The sequence below is a fragment of the Colletotrichum graminicola genome (assembly GCF_000149035.1).
Source record: "Colletotrichum graminicola M1.001 genomic scaffold supercont1.61, whole genome shotgun sequence".
NCBI lineage: Eukaryota > Fungi > Ascomycota > Sordariomycetes > Glomerellales > Glomerellaceae > Colletotrichum > Colletotrichum graminicola.
The window spans coordinates 28,211-42,356 of record NW_007361065.1 but is presented as its reverse complement, the minus strand read 5'-3'; the positions used below and the strand labels follow the sequence as shown (position 1 = coordinate 42,356).

At 56.0% G+C, this 14,146-nt stretch overlaps 2 protein-coding genes across 2 annotated transcripts; both read left to right on the top strand.

The window, feature by feature from the left end:
• Positions 1–7,683: 7,683 nt before the first annotated feature.
• Positions 7,684–7,965, top strand: GLRG_10451 (uncharacterized protein; the record flags this gene model as incomplete). The annotated part of the gene is made up of 2 exons (XM_008101136.1): positions 7,684–7,856; positions 7,914–7,965. 2 exons carry the CDS (start codon positions 7,684–7,686, stop codon positions 7,963–7,965), a joined length of 225 nt encoding a protein of 74 aa, XP_008099327.1.
• Positions 7,966–11,898: 3,933 nt separating this feature from the next.
• Positions 11,899–13,914, top strand: GLRG_10450 (uncharacterized protein; the record flags this gene model as incomplete). Its single annotated transcript, XM_008101135.1, has 1 exon — positions 11,899–13,914. One exon carries the CDS (start codon positions 11,899–11,901, stop codon positions 13,912–13,914), a length of 2,016 nt encoding a protein of 671 aa, XP_008099326.1.
• Positions 13,915–14,146: the final 232 nt, after the last annotated feature.

Sequence of the window (14,146 nt, the reverse complement as noted above, 5' to 3'; positions counted from 1 at the left end):
TCTGTCCAAGGTCCAGAGTCCCAACCCAATCCGGATTGCAGACGTGCGTTTACTGCCTAGTATGCGACGGATTGGGGGGGCCGTGATCCGTATACGTGTAGGTAATCCTCCCCAGAGAGTTAGTCCCCAAGAGTTACACCCCGAGAGGGAGGGCCGATCATCAGGTTTCAAGATCAACAAGACCAGGTCGAACAACACCGGATGAACCAGGAGGGGCGTGTGTGTATGTGTGTGCGCGCTCTGGGACGAGCAGAAGGGCACACGCTTGGGCTCAAAGCGACTCTGACAGCTGAGCTTCAACAAGGTCAGTCCCTGGAGCTTTTTTTTTTCTTGCATATGATGGACGAGAGAGGCTGGTTGGTTTCTAATTAGACCCCGACGTCCCCTGCCACCGCAGCAAGACTTGCATGTTCTGCGTATTGTGTATCTCGCCAAGGAAACGGGTCCCCGGCTGAAGAAGGAATTATTGGGAAACTACAACCGCCGGCTCGCATGCGGGAGAAAGAAGCGGCGTATGTCAGAGACGGGGGGCACGACGTACGAGTGACTATACGATATACGCGCTCGCAGCATAACCATGCTCACGTCTCTTCCAACTTTTGTCCCCCCCAAACCCATAAAAGGTTCATATCAGGAGAAGAGAAAAAAACACATCAAGCCCCGTAAGGCCCGTAAGGATGATGTCGTTGGATGGGTCCCTCCTAAAACTCTCCTCGGTACTATCGACGCCGGACGGGGCGCCTGTGCAGGGGTGATGGCAGTTTCGAACAACCTCCCGTTTCGGTATTTCCCACCATCGGGTTCGCAAGGGGGCGTGGAGAGATGAGAGATGGGGTTTGGGTAAAGTTACGACCAAGATTGCTTGAGATGAGTATTCGTACGCGAGAGTGAGCAATCATTCGAGGGATAATGTTTAAACCGCCTGACGAAATGCACGCACTCACACTCACATATGCACATATACACACACACACACACACACACACACACACACACAAACACACACGTACGGATATATACACACATAAGCACACATACATAAACACGCTCCCACGCAGGGGCGGCCGTCAGCCTCGTGCGACTCGGTCGGATGATATAACATTAGGCCGGACGGGACTCGGCGTCTTCGCAAGTAAGATGAAGACAATCTGCGCCTACACGACTTGGATATCCACGTCGTCACGAAGGGAGAGACGGTATGAGATGAGAGATGAGATGACATTACGGAGTACATGAGCCACTGGGGAGGGGGGTTGCTTGGATGTGGTGTCACCACGCACACAAGACTTATCAGGACCGGCCATGCAGACGCAGAAGACACTTGCCGTCCGTCAATCAATCAAACCCGCCGCCTCATTCCTCCTTATCGAGAACGACCTCGTCAACTGACCAACGGTCAAAAGAACCTCGTCCTCCTCATCCCGCGCCTGGCGCTACCCCACACCACGCCCATCTCAAGCCCGTTTCCCCAGCCCGGCCCCCAACCCATGCCATCCTCTTGAACCTCCCCCATCCATCCATCCATGTCCGTGAAGCCGCCAACCACTCAGTCCAGTCCATCACGCCTCTTTCTTCACCCGCCACCGCTGCAACTGGACCGGACCGAGCTACCCAAAGCCCCGGCCCTCTCCGACCACCCCATCCATCAACCTATGAGCCCAAAAAACCGGCTTCCCGGTCTGGTCCAGCCAGCAGGGCCCGCCAGGGCGAAAGAAACCCATAACAAAGTCCGAACAGCTAGCGTAGCTAGAAGTGGAGGGAGGGGGGGGAGCCGTGAACAACGCATGCGATCAGCTAGCGAGCAGCCGGCGTCAGGACCGAGTCCCTCTTTTATCTCTTCGCTTTCCTTTTCCTTATTCCTCCTCCCCCCGACGTGACATGACATGTCTTGCATGTGTCGCCGTCTGGTTCGTTCAGGACGCGCTACTTCGCGCGAGTTCGCCAGAGACCCCCAAGAACGACGAGAAAAGGAAGGGAGGGAAAAGTCACACATGGACAAAATGTGAAGTCGGCAGCTTCCTCGGCTCCGGCGTTCCACACTCACTCTTGGCATACATACCATCACCCACGTTTCTCCATCTCAAACTCTCCAAGCCCCCGCCCCAGTACAGGAGTCTCCAAGAGTCTAGAGGTATGTGGCAGACGAACCCCAAACCCCAACTCTCTCCCAAAGAGGAGACCAAGGTTCAGAGACATGTCGTTCGCGGCTGTGGTTCCCAAAAACACTTGTCTCAAACATACCCCTCTCCCGCAGGCACATCCAAGTCATGTTCGAGTCCACCCGAAGACAACAGCACCGCTAGAGCTGAGCTGAGCCGAGTTGATGACTTACCGACTTTACTGATGGACTGAGCCTGCGCACGCTATAAAACGCAAAAAAGTGGACAGACATCCGCCCGCGCGCATACCCGCACCATCTGAGCGGCACCGCGGACTCTCGACCATCGTCATCCTGCATCCTGCCGCTGGGAGGGGGGAGGGGCGAAACCAAACCCTCCCCTCCGGCGTGGACTCTCAGCCCGGTGGCCCCGGGCATATGTGTTCGTATTGAGTCGATAGTCCCGAGTCCCGGGTCCACCGTCAAGCTTCCCTTTGCCGTCGTCCGTCTTGTCGTCTTGCAGCAAGCAAACACCCCGGAAAGGTGCTTTGCCGCCCCTTGCGTCGCCGAGGCAGAGGTCATCTTTCGCTGTGCCTCTTTCTCGCCCCGTACCCTCTTCACCGTGCCGCGGCTCACCGCAGTTTGTGCGAACCCACACGCTCCCGTCCCATCTTGCGTCCATCCGTACCTGAGCAAAGCTAGCCTTCTGTCCCGCCTCCCCGTCTTCTGTTCCCTCTCTCTTCCCGTCCTGGCTTCCAGCGGGCCCAAAGCGATCTCCATGGCCTTGCCCGGCCACGACCCCAACCTTTGGAGTTTTTATCAGTCAGGGACAAGGGAGCGTCTTGAACACTCGGATCCCCGGCATGTATACCTGTAGGCGGGGGGGATGGGGAAGAGAATAAGCCTTATTGTGACCGTCACGAATACCACCACCTCGAGACTCGCAAATCTCCAGCCCGCGTGGCCAGCGCATCGCCAGCCATCAAACACCCAAACACATTTTTTCCAGGATGCCGCCAAACGCTGGCAATCGCGGTTCCCGGTTATACACAGTATTGGTCAAGCGCTCGCCGCCGCGTGGCTTTGCGCCCCTGTCTCTCTCTCTCTCGGGGGAAGCCTTGTGTGGTCCCTTGGACAAATAGCTGGGGTTAGATTCAGCCGAGAGAAATGGATGCTTGCAGATTGATTTAGCGGACACCTGTGTGGGGTAATCGTTCTACCTCACGTATCAGATCTTCCTGGTGATGTCATCCGAAGCAAAAAAATCTTTTTCTTAGCTTGAAATGACATTTTCGATGTTCTTACGAGGGGCAGACCACATGAGCACAATTCGCTGTCTACACGATTAATTAAACATCAGACCTCCTTTGGGTCGATAATGTTTATTAAGACAATCCAAATCTGCGTTCATGGTTTGATTGACGGTCAAGAATCGCAGTTCTGTCGTTCTCTCTCTCTCTCTCTCTCTCTCTCTCTCTCTCTCTCTCTCTCTCTCTCTCTCCATCTCTCTCCATCTCCCTCCTATGCATCCACCCAGAGTCTTCCTCCCCTCGTCCCTCGATGGGTATTCGTAAAGTTCACGACGGTTACTAGGTCGGCAATGATCTCCGACTTCCAACTTTTTTAAGCGCTTGCCACTGCCGGCCATCCACCCCCTGTCGCACTCTAAACTAAATTTCCTCGCGCGCCGACTCATCGGTTCCTGGTGCCTTGCAAACACCATCCCCGTCCCTGTTGATCCCGAATACCTACACCGGACAATCTCCTCTCGTTGTCGTTGTCGTTGTCGCATGCGTTCCGGCAACGACTCCCCCTCTCAAAGACCTTCCAACTCACACGCGTGCGATGGGCGGACCAACCTCCCACACCGCAACCGCAACAGCTTCTGGCCCCGCCGCGCTAGCATCGCCAACAGAACAAAACAAAGCCCATGCCCGCCCCAGTCTGTGCCCTTCGGCGCCTCTCTCTCTCTCTCCATTGCTCTTTCGATGGCTCGATCCCGTAACGGTTAACCTGAACTTCTTCAACCGACCATGCTAAGCTCCCCCGGTCCGTGTATCCGTGTGTGTGGGGAGGGGAGGGGGCAGTTTAGATAACCCGGGTCCGGGTCGAAAAGAACCAGCCAGTCCAGTCCAGCCAGCTCTCGCCTCCGAGCTCCACAAGCCACTTTCCCATCCGTTGCTGTCGCTGCATACTCGAGTTTTCGTCTCCCCTTTCACCAGACGGCTGACTCGCAAAGCCAAGAAAAGAATGGAGAGAAAAGAAGAGGAGAAAAACAAACAATACCTGGAAACAGGAAAGTCCAGCCGACCCGTGGCTCTGGTCCCCCCCCCCCGGACTTTTTTGAGTTCGTCTACTGCATCTATAGCCATAGTACGGATAGTCAACCATCGTATTCCTCACGAGCCCCCTCCCTTGTATGTTGGCAACCTCACAACCCTCCTTTTGGAAGGGGGGGGACCAGACACGAGACTAGGCAAGGCGCACTGACAGCGCCTCAATGGTCACGACATGCCCGTTGCGAATGAAGACCAGGCAGCCTGAGCATCCAAACGCCAAAGCCGCAGAGAGGCAAGCGGCGATACTCGGAACCAAACACGGTTCTGCCCCCACACCAGCAGCAGGCTCTGCAGGGCTGTATCCCAAAACTCGTTGCAAACCTAGACCCTCCCCCGGTCTTTGTGATGATGCCAGGGAGGGGGGAAGGACGGGGGCTCGTCGATATCACATCCTGTGCCGCGTCAGAACCTTTCTCCAAATCACCTCTCCTCTGTCTCTGGCTCGAACGTGGGTGATTGCACACGCCCGATAAACGTGTAGGTACGCACGCAGGAAGCTTCCTGATCCTACGATTCTCCGTCACTGTCATGGGCCGGCCCTCCCCTCGTCATTTCCTGCAGGTTCCATCTCTGTCACACTTGACAATCTCGCGAGGAGCTGACCGAGTGACACCGTTCCCTATCTGGTACCATGCCCCCCCCCCCCCCCCCCCCCCCTTCCACCCCTTCTCGCTGGAAACACCAGCCTCTTGAGACCAGCGACTGGCTCCCAGAAACACCTCCATCGAGGCCGAGGTAATGTCTGATAAGCCGCGAGCTTATCTCATGCGCGTGTCGGCGGCCAATTTCGACAACCGCCGAGGGCTGCAGGCGCAATTTTAAAACGTCGTCGCATATGTCTGTCTGCCTTGCAACACCCGAGACTCGATAAGGACATGGACGCACAGGGTTGCGCTATCCTCAAAGAGCCCTTTTCCCCCCAAAGTATGCCATGTATTTGTCGCCCGAGTTGACCACTCGTTTCCAAACCATCGTCATCAGCCCTTGCTCTACATCTCGCTCCGGGAATCCTCCCGTTCTCGGGCTGCGTGCCGCATTTGGATATCGCGGTTGCGGTTGCAGTTGCAACCTACGGCTCTTGACCGTATCCCCCGGACCGGACCAGACGATACCTAGGAGTGATCTCGTGATGGTTCTCTACCCGGTACGGCGATACGGCTGGTTCCTCCAGCGCTAGGATTGATTGAGTTGGAACTGATTAGCAGATCGATAGTTGCAATGCATGTCAGAAACCAGTGCTATCAGATGGGTAGCTAACTCGTCAGACTGCATGTGTTGAAGGCAGTTAGTAGAAGCCCACTCTTCACCATCCCCGGCTTGTCACGGACGACTCAATTTTCGTAGAGTAACCTGGCGTGCATGTATAGACAAGCTGGGATAGGTCAGTCAGATCCGGTGTATGCCGTCTCCCCGTCCCTGTTCTCTGGCCGATGCTCCATCGGTGTACTCGTCACGATATCAGACGAAGATGTCCCGGTCATACAACCCTGATCGCGAGCTGTTGATTGTATCGGCTGCGGTGATGCCATCTTCGTCATAATACCAGACGCCTCTACAGTTCGAGGTCTGTAACACAGCGTATATGGTTAATATTAGCTTGTTGAAAGTTTTCGCAGAGTTTGTGATGTGCCGTTATTACCATCGTTGCAGCATCCCGCAGTCCAAGCAGGTCCTCAATAATCTGCAACAAGCCCTGCTCTATTGACCCCCCGTGACCAAAGACTGACAAGCTTGGAATCGCACGGAAGTCGGTTTGTCAAGTCTAGCTGACAAGTTATCCCGTGAACTCATCATCCAACGTTACACATGCGTAGCAGGGCTCCCCTAGTTATCTAGTTGCGTCCCCGTCATACGTACCCGACTCGGCCTCCGGCCACGTTTAGAGAATGCGGTGTCGAACTTCAACTCCTTTTTTAGGAAAAGAGGGCGCTTTTGCGTCCATTTAGCATTCTACACGAACGGCAGTGTGATACGCCGGTGTAGGCAATGGTGAAGTTAATGGTAATCCCATCTTACTCTCATCTTCCGGGAAGACTAAAGAGGGCAAGGCTAGCTCGGTTGCTGTGCAGGCAACTGTATATGTAATCTAGCCAGAACTGAGATAGATTTGGCGGATTTCGTCTCGATGTGCTCTATGGTAGCAGTGCTGTCTTCGGAGCTGATATGCCAGACCAGGTCTGATAGTCGACTTGCTCTACCGTCATAGAGATGAGTAGTATGGCACCAGGATAGCAGCTCAGTGGCCGAAAAAGGAATGGCATGACCAACCAAGGCAGATTAAGGGACCTCCTTGTGATTTCGTACGACAACGCGCAACGTAGTGCTAAGCAAGACGATAATCGTAACCATAATCTGCGGTCCGGTGAGTTGTCCAGCAAAGTTACACCAAGAAGTCATAACAAGAATTGCAAATCCCGTGTCGATCTCGGTAGCAACGATCTCCAGTGGGCGTCTGTGTGACGCAATTGGATGCCATGAATGCGGCGATTCGAGTCATGGCTGGAAGATCATCAAAGGGTCCTGGGGAGGGTGGGGGGCAAACAAGATAGAAGCCCAGATCGGCGGCACAGTGCCCATAACTCTCACCCTCATATTTGATCTCCAGAGGCATTCTTGGAAAGTTCAACAGCAAAGCGTCCTTCAGTAGCCGGGTCCGACAGTCCTAGATTCCCGCATCACATGAGAAATAGCGTCAAACGATAGAGACGGACGTTCCGCCCGAAGCGCGAGTCAAGCCGGCCAGTGGCCGGCGACTAACGGCCCAGAGTGGAACCGACAACGCGGGGACGGTGTTTGCCCTGCCAGTCGGCTGCGGGTGTAGCCGGTACCGCATCCTATTGCGCTACCGCGGGAGCGAGAGATGGTTTCCGAGGCGGACAAAACGAGTCAACTCCGGACGGGGCGGCCAACCATCCAAGCCATGCCCGCGACTCAGCTCGAGACGGGCTACAGGGCGGTTGGTAGCACCACTCTCCCGACTCTGACTGGTCTCAACAAAAAAGCCCGCTGAGCGGTGTGTGTCAGACGCATCAGGGACCCTTTAGCGGCCGCAGGGGATGGCCAGTTGACCAATCATTTCGAGTTCTAACGCCTGATATTCACAAGAACTTCTTGCTTTGCATGTGGCTTGCAGAGGGAGGGTAGCATCACTTTGAGCGCGCGTGGCAGAATAAAGCAGAAATCGGGCACGTGTGACTTTGCGTTGTCCTAGGTGTTCGGATGTGAAGCTGGTAAGAGCGGATCACGATGTTCAGAACCGCCGGGAGCGACGACTTCCTGGAAAGTCTCGCGGGTCAAGCCGGCCGGGATTGGTGTCCGGCCCAGGCGAAGCTGAGCCGGACTGGAGGTTCCGAGGCTCCTTGGTCCATGGCTCTATGCATCGCAACGGAGCCAGCCATGGCGAGCGTAGCTCACGATGTGTTGGCTGTGGATGGGCCAAGTCTTTGACCAAAGAGTGCGCCGAATCATGGCGACAGCATAATGCCGGTATCGGTCAATCTCCAAGTGATCGTCATGGATAACTACTAAGCCAGTAAGAGCTACATAATAGATTGATGACCCAGATGATGTCTCAGGCGCATGCGGTCGCAAGCAAGATAACGGGCAGAGGTGTTGGCTTCTAGGTTCCCGTGGGGGAGACTTTCAGTTGGAAGAGCAGCGGTGTGGGGGGTTCAACCGAGCATGGGGGACCGATAATCGTTGGTGAGCTTGTTCAGGAATTTTTGCTTGGTAGACTGTCGTGTGGTGATCCAGACGAGGCGCCTATCCAATGCCGGCCGAGATGGGGAGATTCAGAAGATTGGCCGTGCGAGAAAACGTACCAGAGTTGACGTTCGAGGGGGCGCAATATGCCGGCGCGGACGACGTTGCCGTTGCCCGGCCCCTGCGACACGTTTGTTCATTGTATCCTGCTTGCGCATTCTCGGGGGTGGGATGTGGGTATGGGTTTTTTGGCTTTGGATTGATGCGCTGGCAAGCCTGGACAATGTGGTTCTTGATAATGGGCACAGCTTGGTTGCGTGGCTCAACAGGGCTTGCTCAACTGACTGGATCCAAAGCGGCAGTCATCCGATGATTTCCAGTCTCCAAGACTGCAGCATGGCGTCAGTTGAGGTATCGGTTAGTGTCACATAGTGCGGCGCGTGAATGAACGAGGCCCAGCGGGAGGCTTGCCCGGGAGAAAGAGAACATGCCCTGACCGATGGCTGCCCAGCCCAGGACAATCGTGTGTTGGACGGCCTTGGAAATGGTGTTCAGTCAGGGCTCGTGGGTAATATCGGGGCTTGAATCGTAAATAGCATCTCAGCCACGTCAACGCCTCAATTGCTCATTTCCAGCAATACGGTGTCCCGGGACTGCGAAATTACTGCGGGCCATGGAAGAAATGCCATTTCCTGAAGAAGCTCCATTTCTAAAAAAGCATTGACAAGGTGGATGATGCCAAATGTGATATGCCCGGTTTGACTAGCCTTTCATTTTTGGAGATGGGAGACGAGCTCGAGGACTGTGCGATAGTTGGGCAGAGACGACTGGTAATTGCGGCGGGGCAGTGACAGATAATCCGAGTCTGAGGGCAAAGGGCACAGAGGAAAGAATGAAGTGGATTCTGGAGGTCGCGTTTTCGCTTACTGACCCCATGATAAAGCTGTCGAGCTAATTACAGCGTCGAGGGCAGAGAGTTGGAGAAAGTTTGGGCCTTGGCCGAGTGTAGGGTGGCTGGCCCAGTTTGATAGGCACGGCCGCATCAGGGACGGATCTGGAGGCGACCAGGCGCCGTCTCCGTCAAGCCTGACAGGCCGTTGTCTCTAGGGGGGGCCCCTCTTCTCCCCATGTTACTGCATTGGCGTCGGTTTTGGTCGAGGCCTTGGCCATGGGACATAGGTAGGCAGGTCGACAGAGAGTTCGAAGCTGCTCGGGCTAATGACCAACGTCTTTCGTCGGCAGTGGTACCTACCTGTCGGAGTCGGCCAAGCATTCCTCGTCCATTAGAAGTGGTCTGGTGCCGGTCTCGTCTGGTCTGTGGCATCCGCCCCCAGTACGCAGTAGTGTGCTCATTTGGAACTCCCACCCGCAGTCCAGTTTCGGGTCCAGGTCGACACGAGAAATAGGTATAGGAGAAGGCGAGGCGAAGTTGGTCCCAGTCCAGACCGGGGTGGTATGCTGAATGGATCATGGGCATGGCTGTGGCTTGCGGGTTGGGCTCTGGTGCCCTGGAGCGGGATGTCTCGCCCCAAGGTCGGTTGAGGTGATGATGTCAAAGGTCAGACAGACAGACAGACTGCGGCATTCGGAAATGCCATACCTAATAGATTGCGTGCGGGAGCCTTGGCGTTCATTCAGAGTCCTGCCAAAGGTAGTGTCAGTCAGTCAGGTGCAGCGTCGCGGGGCTCTTCCCTGCCGTGCCCTGGCCGGATCGGCTCCCATCCCAAATCATGAGGCCAAGAAGCCCACGTCTCCACGGATGGTGCAGTGGATATCGAATGTTGAGGGTACGAGAAAAAGGCGGGTAATAGAGCACCAGAATTGGAAGAGAAACGGAAGAAATGGGTATCTGGAGATAGTGTCTGGAGACTGGAGATTCGGGGAGAAAGAGAGGGGACCAAGATAGGGAGGAGGCGAGACGAGAAAAGACCCCTGCGGCCATGTTCTTGAGCCGCGCAGACAGACCCACGGTCGAGGTACAAGGAGCAGCAAGCGGTGGCGGTGGATTTGGGCGAGGGGAGAGGAGGAAGGCGGCGGCGGCCACATGTACCTGCAAGGTGCGGCCTTGCCGAATCGCGACTGTGTTTCTCTGTCTATCCGCACACGTATCCGTACCTACGGAGGATACTTGGGTAGGTATCTGTCCGGCACTCTTTGTCCGTGTCTCGGTCGCGCGCCGCGGCCCTTTTCTCACTTTCGACTCGAGCTACAAAGGGCGGAGAAGAAAGAGCGGAGGGCGGGGAGGCAACGGGTTGGTACTACCTCGGGGGCGGGGGGTGGGAAGGCGGGAGGGTTCTGGCGAATTTCGAGTCTGGACTTTTGAAGGAAGCGTTTCGTTTTTTCCATGTTTTCCTTCAAATATTGTTTTACCCAAGCGATAATGGAGTAGCGAGTGACAAAAATACCTAGGATGACCACGTACGTACGGATACCTGCTGCCTTCTTCGAGCTCCCACGTCTTGGCGGCGGATCAAGTCAGGGAGGAGGAGGAAGAGAGAGAGAGAGAGAGAGACGAGACAAGAATCGGCGAGGCAAGGAGTGAGTGGCATGGCATCATTCATTCCACAGCGTCAATGGCGGTGGTTGCTGCCCCGCGAGCAGCCAGCAGCAAGAGCAAGCAGTACGCGACACAGTGCTTGGCTTTATCATGTGGACTGTACCGGTACGTATCTGTCATCCCACTCTTCAACCTGCCCGAACCCCACTACACCCTCGTATCCGCCTTCCTACTGCGTAGGCTGTTCGTCCTCTACGCTGCTGTTGCTGTTGCTGTTGTTGTCCTGCGTGAGCCTACCTAGTGTGCGCAAGTGATACTCTGCTAGTCCTGCTTTAATCATGTGCTACCTACTTTACTACATCCTACAGGTACATATCTACCTAGGTGAGAAAAAAGCAGAGATGCGCATTTTGGCGGTTGAGCAAGGGCAGGGGACCAACACCTTGAAGTATCAAGTATCCATACGGTTCAGTACTTGCCAACCCGCGACTCCTCCCCCCCTGACGGCGAGAGCGCCATATTGAGCAGCGCGCCTTCCCCGAACGTCCCCAAGTACCGGGTACGTACCGAAGCAGGGTACTTTCTCCCACTGTGTTATCGGGTATGGCATTATTGTTCTCGCTCCTGCTTGCTTCCTTGCCTGCTTGCTTGCACTCTTGCTCGGCTCCTTCCTTGCGACTGCTGCTCCCGACTTTCGCTGCATGTGTGGTGTGTGTGTGTGTGTGTGTGTGAGTGCGCTTGTGTCGCTCGCTGCTTCCACGCTTGTGACCCGTCACCGCCGCCCCTAGCTATTTCTGTCCCCCCGTCTTTCTCTCGCTCGCAGACTAGAAGAACGTACCTCGCCTCTGATTCTTCGACAAGAACTCACGATCCGTTTGCTTTTCCCTTAACCCCCTTATATTCCCCATCCTTCTCTCTTCTCTCTTCTTTTTCTCAATATATATCTGTTGCGGCGTCGAAAGGCCACCACCTACACCTTGCACCAGTGACACTGGCCACGGCAATCTTACCCAACCACAAGCCAACCTCTCCCACCACATCAATTCCCCTCCTCAACCGACACCGGGAGCACCGTCATCCTTTCGTCTGATCGCTTCCCCCCTTCGCACTAAAAACAGGCTTCCCCGACGCAATCGCTGTTCACCCCATCCACACATCCCGTCCTGTATTCTCTGCCCTACCATTCCGACCTGTCGTTCGGACCACTGCCTCGATAACCTTCCATTTGTGAGCTCCATCCAACCATCCGCCGTCCTCCGCCCATGGCTCAATCCAACGAGCCGCGGAGGCGGTTCGCCCCCGTCCCCATCGAGACCACCTTTGAGTCTGTTCGAAAGGGCCCTCTGCAACAGCCGCAGCCGCAGCAGCCACAGCATCAGACCCAGACGCAAAACCAGCACCCAGGCCCGGCTCCTGAGCCTACCCCCGAACATACCCCGCGAACCCCTTCTCCCAATCCCTTCGAGCAGCAAGCGCAACTGCCGCCGCCGCCGCAGCCAGCACAGCAACAACTGCATCAGTTGCACAATGCCCAACAATCGCAACCCCCCAGGCGCCGCTTTGCCCCTCAACTTATCGAGAGCTCCAGACGCGCCCGAAGAGTAGGAGACGCCGGCCCCGCCACGCGACCAGCCGACAAAACCGACATCACCCCCTACACGAATCACATCTACCTCCAACGCAACAAGTCGAGGCGTAAGGTCAATGATGGCGCCTCGTCGCCCTTTTCCCAAACAATTCAACGACAGCCCAAGGGCGCAAGGAGAGAGTCGGAGGATGAGAATGCCGGCACCTACATGTTGGAATGGGCAGCCCTGGAGGCTGAGAGACAAATGCAGGAGGCTGCCCTCGCAGCCTTTCCCAACAGTCGTCCGCGTGAGGGAGGTGCCGCCCATTTCTACTACAGGGAGAGCTCCGGAGACGACAGCACTCCCGAGAGCGTTTCGCCTAAACCGACCGATTCCGAGACCAAGCCGCGCACCCGTCATGCTCACGGCCCCCGCCGCAAGTCGTCGGAGGTGGGATACTGGCAGAAACACATGCAAAAACATGCCGAGACGCTGGCTGTGGCCAGAGGCGAGCATGCTCCCGTTTTCGACGATGATGACGATGTACACAACGATTCAGAGCTCGACAGGATGGAGCTCGACGGGCCCCCTGATGCCATGTGGCTGACCAACAAGAGAAATCACACCACCGACACCAATCCGCCGAAAGGGGCACTAGAACCGATTGGCGAATCTTTCATGCCACTAATCGCCTCGACCCCGGTCGTCGCCGACGAGGCTCGCCGGCCAGAACTTCCCCCGCCAGAGTCACTCAGTAAACCAATTGGCGAGACTGCGATGCCTTACATCCCACCCGCTGCTGCCAGCAAGCCGGTCCAGGTCCCCATTGCCGCCCCCGCGCAGATCGTCCCCGAGACAGGCCTCAGCAAGGCCGGCGGCGGCGGTTTCGGTAGGCCGTTTGGCAATTTCGGGCTTCCTCCCGAGACCAGCGAGTTCCGCAGGATGCGCAAGGCCGCCTCACCGCCGATGCTGGGCAAGGACCTCGTCTTTCGAAAGTGTCCTTCGCCGAAGCACACAAAACTCGAGCCCGACCATCCCTTCTCAGAGGGGCCGACCGCGGAAGAGAGAAACAGGGATAGTACGGGAGAAGCCGGCTTGTGGAGGGGTTACTGCTTCCGAAACAGCGAGAGCGATCAAGCCATTGTGCCATCTCACCTCCACGGGCCTAGAATGCTGCATACGCCACTCCCCCCCACTACGTCCGCCGATCCCTTTGCTGTAGCATTTGCCAAGGGCTCTGTGACGGACGAGCCAGGGTCGCCCACCACCCTCACTACCGGTGCTGTCGAACACCGTGTCCGATCCGGCGAGGCAAAGGGTCTTCACATGCTCGCTGGTCTCGAAGAACGCCTGAAGCGCGAAAAAGCATTGGAAGAAAAGATTGCCAGCGAGTTCGACGACACCTTTATCACTCAGGTCTACAACTATCTCTCGCTGGGGTACCCCGCCATGGCACGTGCGTTCGACGAGGAGCTTTCCAAAATCTCGCACATGAGTATCGAGGAGCTGGAAATGGACGATGCCAAGCAGATGGCAAGTGGCCACCTGATGCAGCCCGCCGAGGCTGAGATGGCGCAAGAAAATAGATGTCCGAGATGGAGGGCCCTGAAGATGTACATCTTCGAATGGGCGCGGCAACACCCGGACCTAGACAGCCTCGACCCCCTCGCATGGGGTGTACGAGAAAGACGAGGTAGCTGGGCTATTTGAACGAGTGGTGCAAAAATACAGCGAAAACCTTTGTTACCATTCATTCGTTGGACACACGGAGCCACCAGGTAATATAGCACAATTGGACCGAGTAGAAGAAGAGCATATTGGGTGATTTTTGCGACGCGGGCAGCTAGTTCGGATAAGGCGTTCTGGGTAGTCACTCCGCCTGAGAGAATGACTTTGGGCAGCAATCGGCATAGGTGTTTTTTGGTGTTTCGGTACCGGACAA